This window comes from Lithobates pipiens, unplaced genomic scaffold, assembly GCF_037356315.1.
Source record: "Lithobates pipiens isolate NorthernLeopardFrog02 unplaced genomic scaffold, aLitPip1_a1.2 Scaffold_18, whole genome shotgun sequence".
Classification (NCBI taxonomy): Eukaryota; Metazoa; Chordata; class Amphibia; order Anura; family Ranidae; genus Lithobates; species Lithobates pipiens.
Window position 1 is genome coordinate 163056948 of NW_027507758.1, and position 17522 is coordinate 163074469.

Sequence of the window (17522 nt, forward strand, 5' to 3'; positions counted from 1 at the left end):
ATAGGATTGTCCAGTGTATATAGTGGTATCAACATCCTGAGTATAAACAATAGATAGTAAAGAAAGAGTAAGGGACTTTTAAGGTATTGGAAAAAGTCAAAAAGTAGATACAGGCTTTGATTTACCTTTACTCCATAGAAAGCTTCCATTTTTATTTTTTTTGTCAAAGCTTAATTGAACAAGCTAAAGTTAGAAGCTGATTGGCTACCATGCACAGCTGTACCAGATTTTGCACTCTCCAGTTTTAATAAATCAACCCCACTGCAGCGGGAGATCCAGAGTCTTGTCTCGGGAGGGGCAAAGTTTATAAAAAAGTTCCCTCTGCTAAAGTTTCCTGAGCCTGTCTGATAAACTGATGGGGCTTGGGGAAATGTAATACATGTGCAATCAATAACCTGGGGAAGCATATGTATACTGCCTGCACACTTAATAAAACTTAAAACTGCTGAACCCCATGTCAAATTAATGTGGCCCAGAGGGAGGAGTGTTTTTTTTATTTTTTATTTATTAAATAGCATGAGGTTCATATGCTTACGGGGAAAAGAAAAGAGAGGGGAAAAGGAATCATACTTGGTTATTGGGTTGATCAGTTTGGTTAATATAGATTATATAGTGTATAATGACAATGTATTATGGTGATATGTAGAATTGACAGGGTTAACCACTTAAGCCCCGGACCATTTTGCTGGCCAAAGACCAGAGCACTTTTTGCGATTCGGCACTACGTCGCTTTAACTGACAATTGCACGGTCGTGTGACGTGACTCCCTAACAAAATTGACATCCATTTTTTTCCACAAATAGAGCTTTCTTTTGGTGGTATTTGATCACCCCTGTGGTGATCACAAGGAGCAGAGATCAGTGACACTGTCACTAGGCAGAGCGGGGAGATGCTTGTTTACATTAGCATCTCCCCTTTCTTCCTCCCCATTAGACGATCGCGGTTATCCCTGCGGAGATCGAGTCCGCGGGACCCACGACCTGACTCATGAAGGTCCCAGCCGGTGAGCGCGCCTGCGACACACACGTGATGGCACTGCGGCAAATTTAAAGGGACGTACAGGTATGCCCATTTGCCCAGCCGTGCCATTCTGCTGACATACATCAACATGCGCCGGTCGGGAACCGGTTAAAGAGACATTATGAAGAGATGGTGTATGATCTGTGTGAAATATAGTATGTTACTTGTGAAAATAAAGAATAAAAAATTTAAAATGAATGGCCCCCTACAGAAGGACAGTTGGTACTCCCTTATCGGCGGCCCTGTATATATATAGTCATGAACAAAAATATTGGCACCCCTGCATTTCTGTCAGATAATGCACCACGTCACCCAGAAAAGTGTTGCAATAACAAATGTTTAGGAATTCTCATGTTTATTTATTTTGTTTGTATTGGTATGACACAAAAAAAGTGGAGAAACAAAAAGCCCAATCTGACACATTCCATGCAAAACTCCAAAAATGGACTGGGCAAAATTAATGGCACCTTCTCAAAATGTAAGAAATAATTGCATTCCAAGTTTGTGATGCTCCCATAATTTTGTAATTAAGCTCACATGTATCAAGTAACAAATGCCGACAATATAAGAAATCACACTGGCAACCAGTTAAAATGAAGAAAAATTCACTCAACCTCTCTGTTGTGTGTGTCTGTGTGCCACACGGAGCATGGGAAGGAGAAAGAGCAGCAAAGAATTGTCTGAGGATTTGAGAACAAAAATTGTGGAAAAGCATGGACAATCTCAAGGTTACGTGTTTATCTCCAGAGATATTAATGTTCCTGTGTCTACTGTGCATAACATGGTCAAGAAGTTTACAGCCCATGGCACTGTAGCTAATCTCCCTGGATGTGGACGAAAGAGAACAATTGATCAAAGATTGAAATGAAGGACTGTTCGAATGGTGGATAAAGAACCTTGATCAACTTCCAGACAAATTCAAGCTGACCTTCAGGCACAGGGTATAACTATGTCAGGTCACATTATATGTCGCCATTTGAATGAAAAGGCACACTATGGTAGGAGACCCAAGAGAACCACACTGCTGACACAAACATGAAAAAGCCAGATTGGAGTTTTCCAAAAAACTTACCTGAGGAACCCGAAATCTTTTTGGGAGAATGTGCTGTGGACAGATGAAACAAAATGACAGCTTTTTGGATCTTGCCCATGGCCCACCCTACGCCCACTGCCGCACACTGCACTTTCCATCCGGATTGGCGAGTCTGCCCTGGCTAACCATTTACACGCATTAAATCCCCATTAATTTATTTTTATTTATATGGTTAGTATATTATATTATTTTTTATTCTATTTCATAGGAATTTTTTTGGTCGCATCAGCTCCTGATGAGTGGGGAGACACCCACGAAACGCGTCGAGCTTTTGAAATGATGTCCCAGCTATACTTTATACGGAACTATATTTATTTTATTATGAATTTACTTTTTTAACTATATATTAAATTTATTTTTGTTTTACATCTAGTGGATGCATATCTATTATGTGGATGTATTTGCTGATGTCGGTTTTGCTGTCATAGGCACTACCATGCCATACTACCCAATTATTTTATTTATTACTACTATGTGCTGCTATATGTGAATACTATATATCATGCTTCTACTGTACTTATGCCTATATACTTTATGAATTTGATCTTTATTATTTTTTATGATCTGTTACTGAACAATCAATAAATTTTTTTTTTTTTTTTTAATATGGTTAAAACCTACCTCCATTATCCAAGTGCTTCATTTTAAAGTCCCAAACTTCCTCTATTACGTACCGATTACCGGGATGGAGGCACATACTTGTGCTTCATTTAAAGTCCCAAAATTCCCCTCCTTTTTTGCAGCTTTTTGGTAAAGCCCATCATTCTACTGTTTTCAGAAAAAAAATGAGGCTTTTCAAGAAAAGAATACAGTCAAACATGGTGGAGGTTCACTGATGTGTTGGGATTACTTTGCTGCTTCAGGAACTGGATGTCTTGGCCTTGTGCATGACATTATGAAATCTAAAGATTACCAAAGAATTCTGGGGTGCAATATTGGGGCCCATTGTCAGAAAGTGGGGTCTAAATCAGAGGTTATGGGTCTTACAGAAGGACAATGACCCAAAGCACCCAGAAATGGTTTAGGAGAAATCACTGGAGAATACTAAACTGATCAGCAATGAGTCCAGATCTAAATCCCATGGAGCACCTGTGGAGAAGTCTCAGAACAGCAGTTGGCAAAAAGAACTCTTCCAATCTGAGAGACCTGGAACAGTTGGAAAGAAGAGTGGTCCAAAATTCCAGTAGAGAGGTGTAAGAAATGCATTGATGGTTACAGGAAGCAATTGATTTTAGTTATTTTTTCCAAGGGCTTTGCTACCAAATATTAAAAATTGAGGGTCTCAATAATTTTGTCCAGTCCATTTTTGGAGTTTTGCATATAATGTGTCTGATTTAGCCTTTTGTTACTCCACTTTTTTGTGTCATTTCAATACAAACAAAAGAAACATGAGGATGGCTAAACATTTATTATTTCAACAATTTTCTTGGCGAAGTGGTGCATTATCTGACAGAAATGCAGAGGTGTCAATATTATTGGCCATGACTGTATATATATATATATATATATATATATATATATATATATATATATATATATATATATATATATATATATATATATATATATAAAATAACAATTATTTTGACAATCCTTGAGAGAGAGAGAGAGAAAGTTGTGCTCATAAATTTACATACCTTGTCAGAAGTTATGATTTCTTGGCAAATTTTCAGAAAATATGATGAATGGTAACACATAAACTCTTCTTTCACTCATGGTTAGTGTTTGTCTGAATCCATTTATTATCAAGCAACTGTGTTCACTCTTTTTAAACCACAATGGCAACAGAAACTACCCCAAATGACCCTGATCAAAAGTTTACATACCTCAGTTCTTAACACCCTGTATTGCCCACTTTAACATCAATAACAGCTTGAAGTCTTTTTTGGTATTTGTGGAGGAGGCTCTTTATCTCCTTAGATGGTAAAAGTGCCCATTCCTCTTGGCAAAAAGCCTCAAGTTCCTGCAAATTCTTGGGCTGTCTTACACAAGCTGCACGTTTGAGATCTCCTGAGAGTGGCTCAATGATATTAAGGTCAGGAGGCTGAGATGGCCACTCCAGAACCTTCACTTTATTCTGCTATAGCCAGAATAAAAGTCGACTGGCCTTGTATTTTGGATCATTGTCATGTTGGAATGTCCAAGTACGTTCCATGCTTAGCTTCCTGGCTGATGAATGCAAATGTTCCTTCAGTATTTTTTGATAACATACTGCATTCATCTTGCCAACAATTTTGACCAAATTTCCTGTGCCTTTGTAGCTCACACATCCAAAAACATCAATGATCCACCTTCGTGACTTTCATCATAGGCCTTGTTGACTCCTCTCCAAATGTAGCATTTATGGTTGTGGCCAAAAAGCTAAATTTTGGTCTCATCACTCCAAATGACTTTGTGGCAGAAGGTTTGAGGCTTGTCTCTGTGCTATTTGGCGTATTGTAAGTGGGATACTTTGTGGCATTTACGCAGTGGCTTTCTTATGGCTTTCTTCTGGTGACTTGACCATGCAGCCCATCTTTCTTCAAGTGCCACCTTATTGGGCATCTTTAAACAACCATATCACATGTTTTCAGAGAGTCCTATACTTCACCTGAAATTATTTGTGGGTTTTCATTTGCATCCCAAATTATTTTTCAGTCAGTTGTGGCTGAAATCTTAGTTGGTTTACCTGACCGTGGTTTGGTTTCAACAGAACCACTCATTTTTCACTTCTTGATTAGAGTTTGAACACTGCTGAATGGCATTGCCAATTGTTTGGGTATCTTTTTTATATTCCTTTCCTGTTTTATACAGTTCAACTACTTTTTCCCGCAGATCTTTTGACAATCCTTTGTTTTTTGTGTGTTATTATTCATGTTCTCTGAAAAATGGCCAAGAAATCATAAATTGTACCTGGGTAACTTATGAGCACAACTATATATATATATATATATATATATATATATATATATATATATATATATATATATATATATATCTTTCTGTGTGTATGTATTTGTGGCATATTTAGTACTGGCTTGGTAAAAAATGCAGTGCAGTGTTAAAAAAAATCATATATACACACTTTAATATACACTTTAAATACAGGTCACCTCACTCACTCACATTGTGTAAAAGAGAGACAGTAACCAAACCAAAGCATGCCTTTATCGTGAATCCTGTACAAAAATAGTATTTTTTGACAAACAGGAAGGCTGGCATAGTGGCACTTACTTTGCCTGCGGTCCACACCCTGGTGTCTTTGGCTGCAGAGACACTTTTCCCAACATAAGGCTCCAGCTCCTCCCCTTCACAGTCAACTGACATCTAATATCCTGCCCCCTGGCTCTGGCGGGCTGGTGCTGAACTGAATAGGTTGCAGAGCCAGCCACGTTAAGGGTGGTTGAGCAGTGCCGGCCCAAGAAGTGGCCCAGCTGCCTTGGGAGTGGGAAGTGGGCCCAACTAAGAAGATGCCTAGGAAGTCAGGACTCATAACAGTAATATCATAAAAATTGATAATTTTTATTTGAAAATTCATAAAATTGTACATAATTGAACTCTATTCGAGACTCACACATAATTAAATCTCTTAAGAGCTACACCACCTTGCTTATATTCCCTATGCAGCCTATCTATTATTCTGAATAATGCGAGCACCATTTTATTACTACATTTATAGCATAATTACAGAATTATTGGAGACAGATGAGTAATTGACTTTATGCATTTTGCTGAATATTTCCAACTTCTTCAGGAGTTAATGGTGGGTAAACAATTGAGATGATAAAAAAACATCCATATGGCATTGCCATGCTTGGGATCACAAACACTTTCAGGATAACAATGCGGCTGCAGCTTTGCTTGAAGTTGCTGGAAGACCCTTAAATGTTGTAATATACAAATTTCCACATACTGACTTTTGTTTGAAGTGTTCTTCTGGGTGTTTATTTCCAATGGACCATTTGGGGCAGAATACACATCCTTTATACATAGATCCCTGAGGTTGTGTTCTCTTGTGATCCCTAGCAGTGCCCCCTCTCTTTCCTGCCTTGTAAGCATTAATTTCTACATGATTGCATAGGGATGATTTTTATTATTTCTATTGTTTACCCACATATAACTCATGGAGAAGCTGGAAATATTCAGTGAAACACACAGAGCTGATTGCTCATCTTTCCCCAATAATGTAATAATGTAGTAATTATGATATATATATATATATATATATATATATATATATATATATATATATATATATATAGCATATTGGAAGGTAAGTGTGTGTAGTTTTGGAGGGAAGGAGTTAAGTAAATCTGTTACTTTGATCTTCATTAGCAAGTGATGGCACACCAAAAGCTATGATCTTTAACGAGTTTTCATCTGTCATTTGTGTTTTGAGATCTGTACCCCTTCATAAGACCCTGATGCATGTTTGTTCTCTTATTTACCCCCAAAATTATGAAGAACTATTGTCTATACCCCTTAAGTGGTCATGCAAGACAAAATGAAACAACAGTTCTGGCTTGATTTGGACTTTAAAACAATCAGAACTGGAGCATTTGTGAAGACACTGGAGCTACAGTTGCATGTACTGTAGTCCGAGACTGAAAATTAAAATGGAATTATTTTAAATGAAGTCTCTTAATGGCCTGTTAATCTTTGTACCATGGTGGTATGACACAGGATGTATTTATCATGTTCTGTGCATCTATTTACGGATATTAGTTGACTCTAAGGCCGCGTACACACGCGGGGACTGTTCGCTCAACTTTGTCCGTCAAACAGTTTCAGCAAACAGTCCGCTCAAAATTAGCATGGACGGACTTGCCCACACACGACGAACGAACAGTTTGCTGAAACCGTGCGCGATGACGTGAACGGCACGTACGACGGGACGGAAAATACAACGTCCTATACACTGCATTATAACTTTCGGCGTGTAAATCCTTTCTGAGCATGCGCGGAACTTAGTTTGACGAACAAGCCTACACACGAGGGGACTGTTCGCTGAAACAAAGTTTCAGCGGACAGTTTTTCGGAATTTCCGAAAAACCTTGTTCAGCGGACTGTTCATTGAAACTGTCCGCTGAAAGCCCACACACGAGCGGACTGTCCGCCGAAACACTGTTCAGCGGACAAAGTTGGGCGAACAGTCCCCGCGTGTGTACGCGGCCTCACACTCTGGATAGCCTAACTACATTCACTTCTAATATTGCCATGGAAACACAGACTTACCAACAATAAAACTAGTGAGTTAATTCTAGAACTGTTATCTGTTGGGCTTTAATTTTATTAATAGATTGTACTGCCCCCACACTGAAATATCAAGCAATGAAATGCCCGGTTAACTAGAATAAAATAGCAGTGGGGAGTGTAAATATCATTCAGCCCCATACCTCTATTTCACCGATTTCAAAGTCTAGGTGCGGGTTAGCCAATGTACCTAACTAAACCTAATGTATCACTAATTGTGTAACTCTGAGAAACATTGAAAATATATGACATGTGTGATGCAGTCGGTCAACAGCATTAATCAAAAAATATAGTTGCGCTAAATATTGTGACAGATAAATGAAATAGCGATACTGCAAACAGAAAGTCCATACAGTGATGTAAAAAAACAATACCATCGTACACTGCTAATCTCCAAAGTGTAGTGTGAGTTCCAAAGGGAAAAACCTCCACCTAATAAAACATCTTGCATATATTGGTCATACAAAATGTTTTTAACAAGATAGTGATAATCAGTTCTCATAAACATGAAGGTTGTTAGCAATTGTTACACAATGCATTAGCAACACACAGAAGACTGTAGAAAGATGAAGTCATAGACAGGTATCATGTCGCTGGCATGTATATGGAGATACGGATGTGGGGCTTTGGAAATATAAAGAGCGACAATGTAACAGTATGATGACTGTATTCATATAGTAATATTTGATTTTCTAGCATTGTCATCTTATGTGAGCTTATCTGTCGCAGGCCATATGGACATGTTTAATTATGGTTTTTGCATGAGCAAACAGGTTCTTATGTTGGTATATCATTAGGCACCATATCATACAACTGTGCGACTCTGATGAATGATGATGTTGTACTGTCACCCTCATGTTTTCATAATCTTAACAGTTGCATTTGATACAAAAATGTCCTCACTTAAAACCCTAATTTTTTACTCCTTAACACCTTAATATCTCTGCCTTGCTTTAGGAGTTTTTTCGCCATTTGCCTCACGTGATCCAGCAGCACACGACAATGAACGACTCTGGCAATTTCCTGATTGAAACCTGTGACGACACAGTGTCTAAAGACATCAAGCAACAACTTCTATTGCTGAATGGTCGTTGGAGAGACTTGTTCATGGAAGTAAAGCATGTATGTTGATATCAGTGAATTCTATATTTTTTTTCTTAAAGGGTCAATTCACCCAAAACTGATACTTCATTTTCTGGTAAATGCTGAAGAGTTAAACCACCTAACATTTTCTTATACCTCTCAGATTTGTGTTGGGTTGAGATCTCTGAACTTGACTTTCTATACCTGCATTTTTTCATTGGCCTCTATGAGGGTTATTACACTCCCTGGTAGATTTTATATTAATTTATATATTAAAAAGAATGTTAGAGGGTGCTGGATCACACAAAGGTGGGTAGAAATATTAAAATCTACCAGGAGGATGAGAAAAGCAATGAAGTTAGAATAACTAATATATGATTTTTGGGTGGAAACATAGAATTCCAGAATATACCTAACTAATCTTACAAACTGTCTCCTCCTCACTCCTAACACCTATTTTGACTTAAGCTATGTATACTTACCCATTTTCAGGTGCTCTGGGCTGATCACATGATCTCTCTGTGTCAGTCAGCACCAGCTGCAGGGGAGAGGAGAGAGTGCTTAATGGCTGGCAATGCCTGGGAGCGGTGGCATAACCCATAGTCTTACTATGGCCCACCGTTGTTGGTGCTCCCTCCATTTCCCTGCAGCCCCCACTGTCTGACATGTTGGCTGAGTTGGATCACAAGACCCGACCAGAGCAGTCTGAAAATAAGTAAGTATACAGATCTTTCATACACAGATTAGTTAGCATAGGTGTTAGGAGGAAGGGGGGAGCATTTAGCATTTTTAAAATAGGCACATAACAGAATTCTACTTTGTTGTTCAATTGGCATTTTTCCCTTTGACCTTTGCAGATTTATAGTAGATTTGAAGATGTTTGCAGTGCACATGTCTTAGTTATTTTCAGAATGATGTTATAAATACTTTCATTAAACTGCTAATGATGTCTAAGAGCTAGTATTGGTATGCAAGTGCACAGGAATTCAAAAGCAGCTGAGAAAATCAATAAACACAGAATAAAATCCATAAGAGCTGAGTATAGGCTTTTATACAAGAATATTGCAGTAATCATGTTATTGCTTTACAATAATTAGATCACAGAGGTGACTTTTTTTCATTTATTGGACTATTATATTTTAACTGTTTAATTATGTGTTTTGCATTTCTTTTCTTTATAACCATAGTAAAAAATTACAAAAAATGTAAAGCAACATTGGTCAGGTGACGTGTGAAGGTCCTCAGTTATGCAGGTCGGGGTGTAACTAAAGGCTGGTACAAAAGTGCTGAATATCGTCCGACATCGGCCGGTTCAACAGAAAATGTCTGTCATTCAGCCCATGTGTACAGCAGCCCAGCTTCTGTTGAACGGGCATGCTGGAAAACCAGCAGCCAACCAACATCCGATTAGCACTCACAACCAATGGCTGTGAGCACTGACTGGTGTATTCTGGCGGGGAATGGGCAACCGGGGGCGGTCCCTATGTTGAAACACAATAGCTTAGTGGGGAGATCGCTGTACTAACATGGCATAGTTAGTACAGCGATCTTCTTGTGAGCTCCCCAGTTTTTTTTTCGTTCAGCCCATTGGATGAATAAATGAACTACATGTGTGTACCAGGCTTACAATTTGTCACATTTAACTGGACTTGTACTGTAAAGTTGAAGATGTTTTGCTGCTTATCCAAGCAGCTTCTTCAGTTATGATAAGCACCCACATGGCTAACTCAATCACATTAATCGAAATCACCATTGAATGTGAAAAGACAGATGTTGATTGTCCATGATTGGACGTGCGAAAGGTTGTTAAAACACTCTGTCCTAAACACATAATTCAGTCAGCATTGTGCCAAGAAGCACAAGTCCGGTATATATTGTTCCAGTTACATGGTTGAAGGTGTGAGTTGTTGTCAAATCACTGAGATATTAAAATATCATTATATGAAGGTGAACCAATTGTCCAAAATGTGCACCTTTTTTTTTAAGTGTTAGTTCACAGTAGACACAGTTCTTTTCAGTTATGTGCGCTTTTTTTCTGCACAAAATGCATGCACAGTGTTTTCCATGTATTCCAATGGCTCTAGTTCACACCATGCAGTCAGATTCCGGTCCATTTCTGCACTGGAAACTGACTGCATGGTGTGAAGTAGAGCCATTGGAATACATGAAAAACACTGTGCATGCATTTTTAGTGCAGAAAAAAAGTGAACGGAACTGCGTTCTGGCCTGCGGATTTTACCCTCTTATGTTGGGCCATGTGTATTGAAAGGTTACTCACTATTGTACCATGGTGAAACAAAACTGAAACAAAATCATCACAAATCGTTCCTGCTTAAAAATTCTAGTATAAAATTTGTATTTTTCTGAGTGAGAATTTAAGAGGTCCAAAGGTGTGGAGTTATCAAAAATAAAATGGCAATTGTCACTGGTACCATCCTTTGTCACAATCCCCTGCCACTCAGTTTGTCTGGTAGGGTCCTCAAAAATACCCTGCACTTAAGGGTACAGGGAGCACCTGAATGTTTGAGCAGAACTGTTGTATGGGGTAGGATAGGGGGTGGGTAGATCAGTGGATGGGGGGGTGAACGTTTTAGAAAAACCTATCACTATTCTCTGGATAGACAATAATAACTGCAGTAGAAACTTTTAAAGAAAAGTTTTAGAGTGGGAATAGGTTGGAACATCTGCTATGTAATAGAAATTTAATGTCTATTGACAACATTTATTATCTATTAACCTTCATTGGGAAGGTTTCTTCACACTTGTATAATATTTTGGAGATTAAGTGAGTACAATTGCTTCGACAGGGACACAGGCTGCAGTAAAATTACTCTTCTAGTAGCTATGTAAAATATTTAAACCTCTATCGAGGGTTGGCTACTCTAAAGTATTTTTTCAGGCATAGTTAGATGAGTCGGTACGGTATATCATCCATTGGTCGTCTTTCTTCTTAGGGACTCTAAAGGCAAGATCTCCCTGCCATACAGTACTTAGTTACATAGTTACATAGCAGGTGAGGTTGAAAAAAGACACAAGTCCATCAAGTCCAACCTATGTGTGTGTCAATATTACATTGTATATCCCTGTATGTTGTGGTCATTCAGGTGCTTATCTAATAGTTTTTTGAAACTATTGATGCTCCCCGCCAGGACCACCACCTGTGGAAGGGAATTCTACATCCTTGCCGATCTTACAGTAAAGAACCCTCTATGTAGTTTAAGGTTAAACCTCTTTTCTTCTCATTTTAATGAGTGGTTCCTGGTTCTGTTCTTGTTTACTTTTCCATTTTGGCTGTTCGTGAACACTTTTTTTTTTTCATGAACACTTTTAGTGTTCCCACTTGTCCTGTTGTGTTCCCTATAATAGAACATAATTTGAAAGTAAAATTTGAACCCCCATAAAAAACATTCAGGACTGGGGGTTTATTTGCCAATATCTCATTATTGGAAGTAAAAAAAAAACTGGTTGCCTAGCTTTCAAGCATCTATCAGCATCTACCAGAAGCTTAGGATATCACATCTGGATAGACTTATACTTTAAAGTAAACTTGCCATTTAAAAAAAAAAAAAAAAGCTACAGCTTTCTTTGCTATTCTGTGAAAATGCAAGTTAACTTGCCGTCATGTTTACATTATAACTTGAAGGCCCCAGACCCATAACAAGTATGTTGATTAAGAAAGTCAAGAAAAGTCATAAAGCCTAAGCTGCGTACTTGTTCCAAGTAATTTTTTCAAGGCACAAAGGGGCAATCATGCCATCCAGGCCTCTAGCATTTTCAGAAAGAGAGTTCCATAATGACAACTTCCATTTTTCTCTCATTGCAGGTTTCTGTTAATAGCATTAACATGACAGAACATCTATTTGCTTTATTGTTATTTTATCTAATATATATTTTAATTAATAACTAAATACAAGAACAAAAATGTTATATATTGCACTTTAGAGTTCGTGGATGTGGTGTCTACCTTAGTTTTCTTTTTTCAAGGTAAGAAGACCATAGAGTGCTTGTCACTTCCTGATAATATCTTCCTTTTTAGTTATCTTCTGTAAACTACCAATTACCCTGCCCCCCATATAATGGAAATGAAGAGATACAGACATATTTGTAGTCCATATCAGGAGAACAGCCTAGGGTGACAACCATGGCTTTCTCCATTGACATAGTGGAATGGGGCAGCCACCTAGGGATAGGAAGTGTGTTATTTGCAACAGCACAGGTTGAAAATAAAGCAGAAAAAGCTTGAGAAATCAAAACATATGCAGCCACCCCACCACGGACCAGTAAGCTGCAATATAAACTTTTTTTTTGGTTTTGTCTTTAGATACACTTTAACCAAAGTCCTACCTGTAAACATGGTTTCATTTTTGTTCTACTTCCAATGAGTTTTATCCTAGTGCAAGGTGGAACCCGTTTCCACTACACTGTTAAATAATGTTGTTTGTGCCCATTTTCATATTTGTACTGTATGCATCTTTGTACTAAATGTATATAGCCCCTATGTATTCTTAAAAATGATCTAATGCTTTGCTGTCTATTTCTGTAGTATGCTAGAGAAGATGATTTTGAGCGGGCAAAGAAGGAATATGCGGAGGGTTTGATAGCACTGGCAGCATTTGCAGAAGGAGGCAATGAAAGAATTTCCATCCCGCTGGAAGTGTCCTTTCTAAATGTCAAGATGTTTGTTCAAGATTTAGAGGCATGTTTTTTTTTTATCTTTAAATGTTGTTTTTCTTTCTTTTTTTTTGTGATGTGGTGAATGTAGTAGTGTGCATCATCTAAACTCAGTGAGAATTTGCTTTGTTAGGAGGAGAGGGGGTTAATGTTAGTTTATATAGAAGTATACCCATCCTTTTTCTTGTAAATGCAATCAAATGCGTTTTGCACTTATCAGGCAGTTTTCAGTTTAAAGTAATGTAATAATTTACCTGCAATACCTACAAAACAAAGAGAAGCTAAAGCTGAATAAAAGCCTCTCAAAAGCTTCAGACACTGTAAGCGGGCTTGTTCATATACTTCTATGGAGGCTTTGAAGATGATTTGAAGTACCATGAAAGCAACATGCTGTATAATTTTTGAAGCAAAGCAAATGCAATGTGTGGACAGGACTGTAAGTTAACCATTTTATTTAGTAACCAGGGCTTTGATTGATATTTAGAGTGCTTTAAAAGAAAGCATGTCCAATGCCACATTTTGAAGCAATTGTAAACGAGCCCTACGTACCTGACAAATCTAACTCTCACTCTCACTAATATACATACACACGTTAATGGGCAGGCTGAATGTACCAAGTTGATTGGTCGATCAACTTGGGTACAACCAGCTTGCCAAATTCTCTTGCGATTATTGCTAGCGGCTGCTACTAGCGATAATCACTGTATTCTCTTGGCGGAGAAGGCTTCAACCCCCCCACTGGGAGAAGACAATAGCTGATTTCCCTGTCAGCATGGCCTGTGATGATGGGGGAATTGTGCACAATTTCTTCCTGCAACCATAGGTTGTAGGAAAGAAATTTGCACCGTGTATGGCCTGCCTATGATAAAATTTGTCCTTTCTTTGAATACTCATCTCTTGGGCAAAGATCTTCTGAATACCAACTGTTTATGCACCAGGATCCTTTTTTTCCTTACCAGTATATCCACCCTAAAGCCGCGTACACACGGGCGGACTGTCTGGCCAACTTAGTCCGTCGAAACACATTTCAGCGGACAGTCCGCTCGTGTGTGGGCTTCAGCGGACTTTTTCAGCGTGCAGTCTGGCGGACTAAGTATTTCGGAATTTCCGTAATATTGTCCGTCATACTCTGGTTTCAGCGGACAATCCGCTCGTGAGTAGGCTAGTTCGACGGACTAAGTATGGCGCATGTTCAGAAAGGATTTACACGGCGAAAGGTTGCATTGCTGTGTATTGGACTTCCTATTTCTAGTCCCGTCGTACGTGCTGTACACGTCATCGCGCAAACTTTCGACGGACTGTTTGTGCATCCGTGTGTGGTCAAGTCCGTTCATTCGAAAGTAGGACGGACTGTCCGTCGGATTGTCTGACGGACTAAGTTGGCCATACAGTCCGCCCGTGTGTACGTGGCTTAAGCTTCATATCTGCTGAAATGCAGATTTTGTTATTTTGTTTTTTTTTGTTTTTTTCAGTATATGAAAGAAAAAAGAATAACAGGTAGCACTAATTAGCTTTTAGTGCCCGATATTGGTTCTATCCCTAGAAATAGCAATTACAAATCAAACTAGAAATGCACTGTTCCCAAGACTGTACTTGGGCCACTTCCCACAAGGCCAGGTGAAGAACACCAGCATGGGGCTCAACCTCTGCCCCACACGCACTGCAATAATCCAAAGAAGAAGGAAGCCCGCTGCAGTCTGAAAGATTCAAACACTGGGCTTAGTTGTAGACTCTCTGTTCTTTCTGTCCATATTGGTAAAGAGTGTCAGTGTTTGAATTTGTTTTAAGTGCAGCCAGCTTTCTTCTTGGCTGGACCAAGGTTGGTGGGTTTCATGGAGGAAGGGGGTCACAAAATGGTGCTTCCTTCTCTGAAAAACACAAGCCCTAGTCACATATGTGCAGGGCTGGACTGGGACAAAAATTTGGCCCAGGACTTCATCATGAACGGCCCACTTTAATTTTGAGTGTCTCCGTCAGCACCTCCCCTTACATCAGAGTGTCCTCCCTCTCCTCCTCCTCCCATGTGTACTCACAGTTTTGAAGGCAGATTCTCGTTCCTCTCTCCAACCATGTGATAAGTGACAAGAGATAAGGGGAGAGAGGATGGAACGTCTGCCAGCTGTCTATCTCCCCCTGCAGTATGGAGGGAGCAGAAAGCCTTATGCTCTCTCCAGCAAGTGACGGCAGCTGCTCCGCCTAACAGGAGTGAAATCACGATCACTCACTGTCTGAGAGGAGCGGGTCCAGGACTGCACCTCACCAGCCCACCGAGCCATCGGCCCACCGGGAAACTCCCTGTAGTCCCGATGGCCAGTACATGCATGTATATGTGTAATGTCTGCAAGAAGCAACTGCAGGTAGGGGGACTGAAGTTTTAATGTCTACCTGAGATTTAAATTCACTTAACAGCAGTTGCTTTAGATGTTTTATTTTATTTTATTTCATATATATTTGGGAAAGGACAGTCAGTTCTTGTCATGTGCTTAGTCATGATTTGCGAGAAAAAAACTAACCATTTTGCAATTCTTTCTATTTATCACAGGATATTAAACAGAAAATGCCAATCATAGAAGCCCAGTATAAGTCAGTGACAAGGATGGCTCAGCTTCTTACAAAGGAATCTCCACCATCCGAAGCAAGTGAGATGCTGGCAGCTGTAGCAAGAATCAAGGATCAACTAAATCGAGTAAATTCATTTGACAGTTCTGTTATTCCCCGCAGTCCTGTACCCCCACATTCTATGATTTCCAACTGATATTTGCTTGGAGAGGCCTTAAATATATATTTTTTCGTAGTTAAAAATATTGCTTCCTATCTCATACTCCAGTGCTCAGTGCTGGCACAGCTGAGTATTAGCCACAAGTGTCCTTCTATTGCACAGAAAGGGAGGGGATGTGTTAGGCCATCTCTGTTACTGAAAGTATTGGGTCTAACTCTTTTGCTTATTGGACTGCACAATCATATTGAAACACCCTGCACATCCGTTGTAATGGGAATGTGCAGGTAACACTATGAAAACAGAGGTTGCCATTGCAATTTTTATTTGTCCTCATATCTCTTTCTGTGCATTGAACTAAGCTTTTCCAGATTGTGGATGTCATTTACATTATTGACAAGATTGTCTTGTAGGGTATTTTTATAAATTGACTTAAATAAATATTGGCACAGACTATAACTGCTGTAAAGTAGCCATTATGATATGCTGAAAACATGAAAAAAACATGGAAAACTTGGTTTTGGTGTTTTTAAGTCATTTACTATTCCATATGAAGAATGGTATAACTTTTCTTTTTTATTATTCTCAGATAAGGGAGAGATATCCTCCACTATTGTATGAATCGCAACAACTCCTTATGCCACTTGGAGAATTTGAGAATCACATGACCATTTTTTATGAGACTCTCGAGAAACTAACTGGAATTATCTCAATGTCAGACATGGAGTTACAATCCACCTCAGTTCTTAAACAGAAGCAGCGGGTATGTATCATAGGGTAGTATATGCTACTGCTACATACTGCAATGTATAATGCAACAATCAGGTTAGTTCACAAAAGCGCAATGTTTTCATCATTATATGTTATTTGCTTTTTTGCAATTGAAAAAAAGCCATATTTGGCAGTAGATATGCTTTAAATTACAATTAGAACTGATATAATATCATTTATCTTAGTGAACAGAGACCAATTAATTGTGTAGCTAGGCATCCATTCTCCCTTCTCTGTGTGCAGTGGCAAACAAATAGCATATCAGGCAAATAACATTTTCGGAAAAACATCGGCAGCCCCAGTATTCTAATGATTTAAAACAATGCCAGCAGTTTAAAGTATGACCAAATTTTACAGTTTATTTAGAGCTGGCCATAGATTGTTCTAATCTCAGCCAGTTCAGCAGGGACCGGCTGAGATTCGACCCAACTATGGGCAGGCTGATTGTACCCAAGTTGATCCATCAATCAACTTGGGTATTATGTCGGATCTCCAGCCCTGAGGAAGGGGGAGGCATTTCTCCTGAAATGTTGGCATTACCTGATTCTCTGAAACAATACAATTTTCAATTGGACCTCTGAATGTCATGACTTTTTGTACTGGGCGTTCTTCAATTAGCAACCCTACAGTATTCTTATGAAGACAGTTTTAAAATAAAAGCATTCATGATAACTGCATCTAAAATAGAATGCTAGCATAGTTGTATTCATTGAAGGTTTACATCAAGCATTACAGGATGACAGTATGAATATTTATTTTATTTTCATATTGTAGGAGCTAATAACATATCAAGAGAGCTGTAAAAAAGCCTTGGTCATCATTGAAAAGAATGGCCAAGCTGTTCACAAAGCACTGACAATCAGCAAATCGATGCAACATTTTGACCGATCTCCTCTGCAGAAGAAAATAACAGATGCTCAGTCCGCTTTTCAGGTG

General features: G+C 38.9%; 1 protein-coding gene across 15 annotated transcripts in view; it reads left to right on the forward strand.

The window, feature by feature from the left end:
* The window catches only part of SYNE1 (spectrin repeat containing nuclear envelope protein 1), a 663643-nt gene that overhangs the window by 251960 nt on the left and 394161 nt on the right, over positions 1 to 17522 (forward strand). For all 15 annotated transcript variants that reach the window (XM_077486324.1, XM_077486337.1, XM_077486323.1 and 12 more), the window contains 5 exons: positions 8303 to 8467; positions 12972 to 13124; positions 15642 to 15785; positions 16405 to 16578; positions 17361 to 17519. In XM_077486324.1, coding sequence (XP_077342450.1) covers positions 8303 to 8467; positions 12972 to 13124; positions 15642 to 15785; positions 16405 to 16578; positions 17361 to 17519 — 795 coding nt within the window. The remainder of the gene's footprint in view (positions 1 to 8302; positions 8468 to 12971; positions 13125 to 15641; positions 15786 to 16404; positions 16579 to 17360; positions 17520 to 17522) is intronic.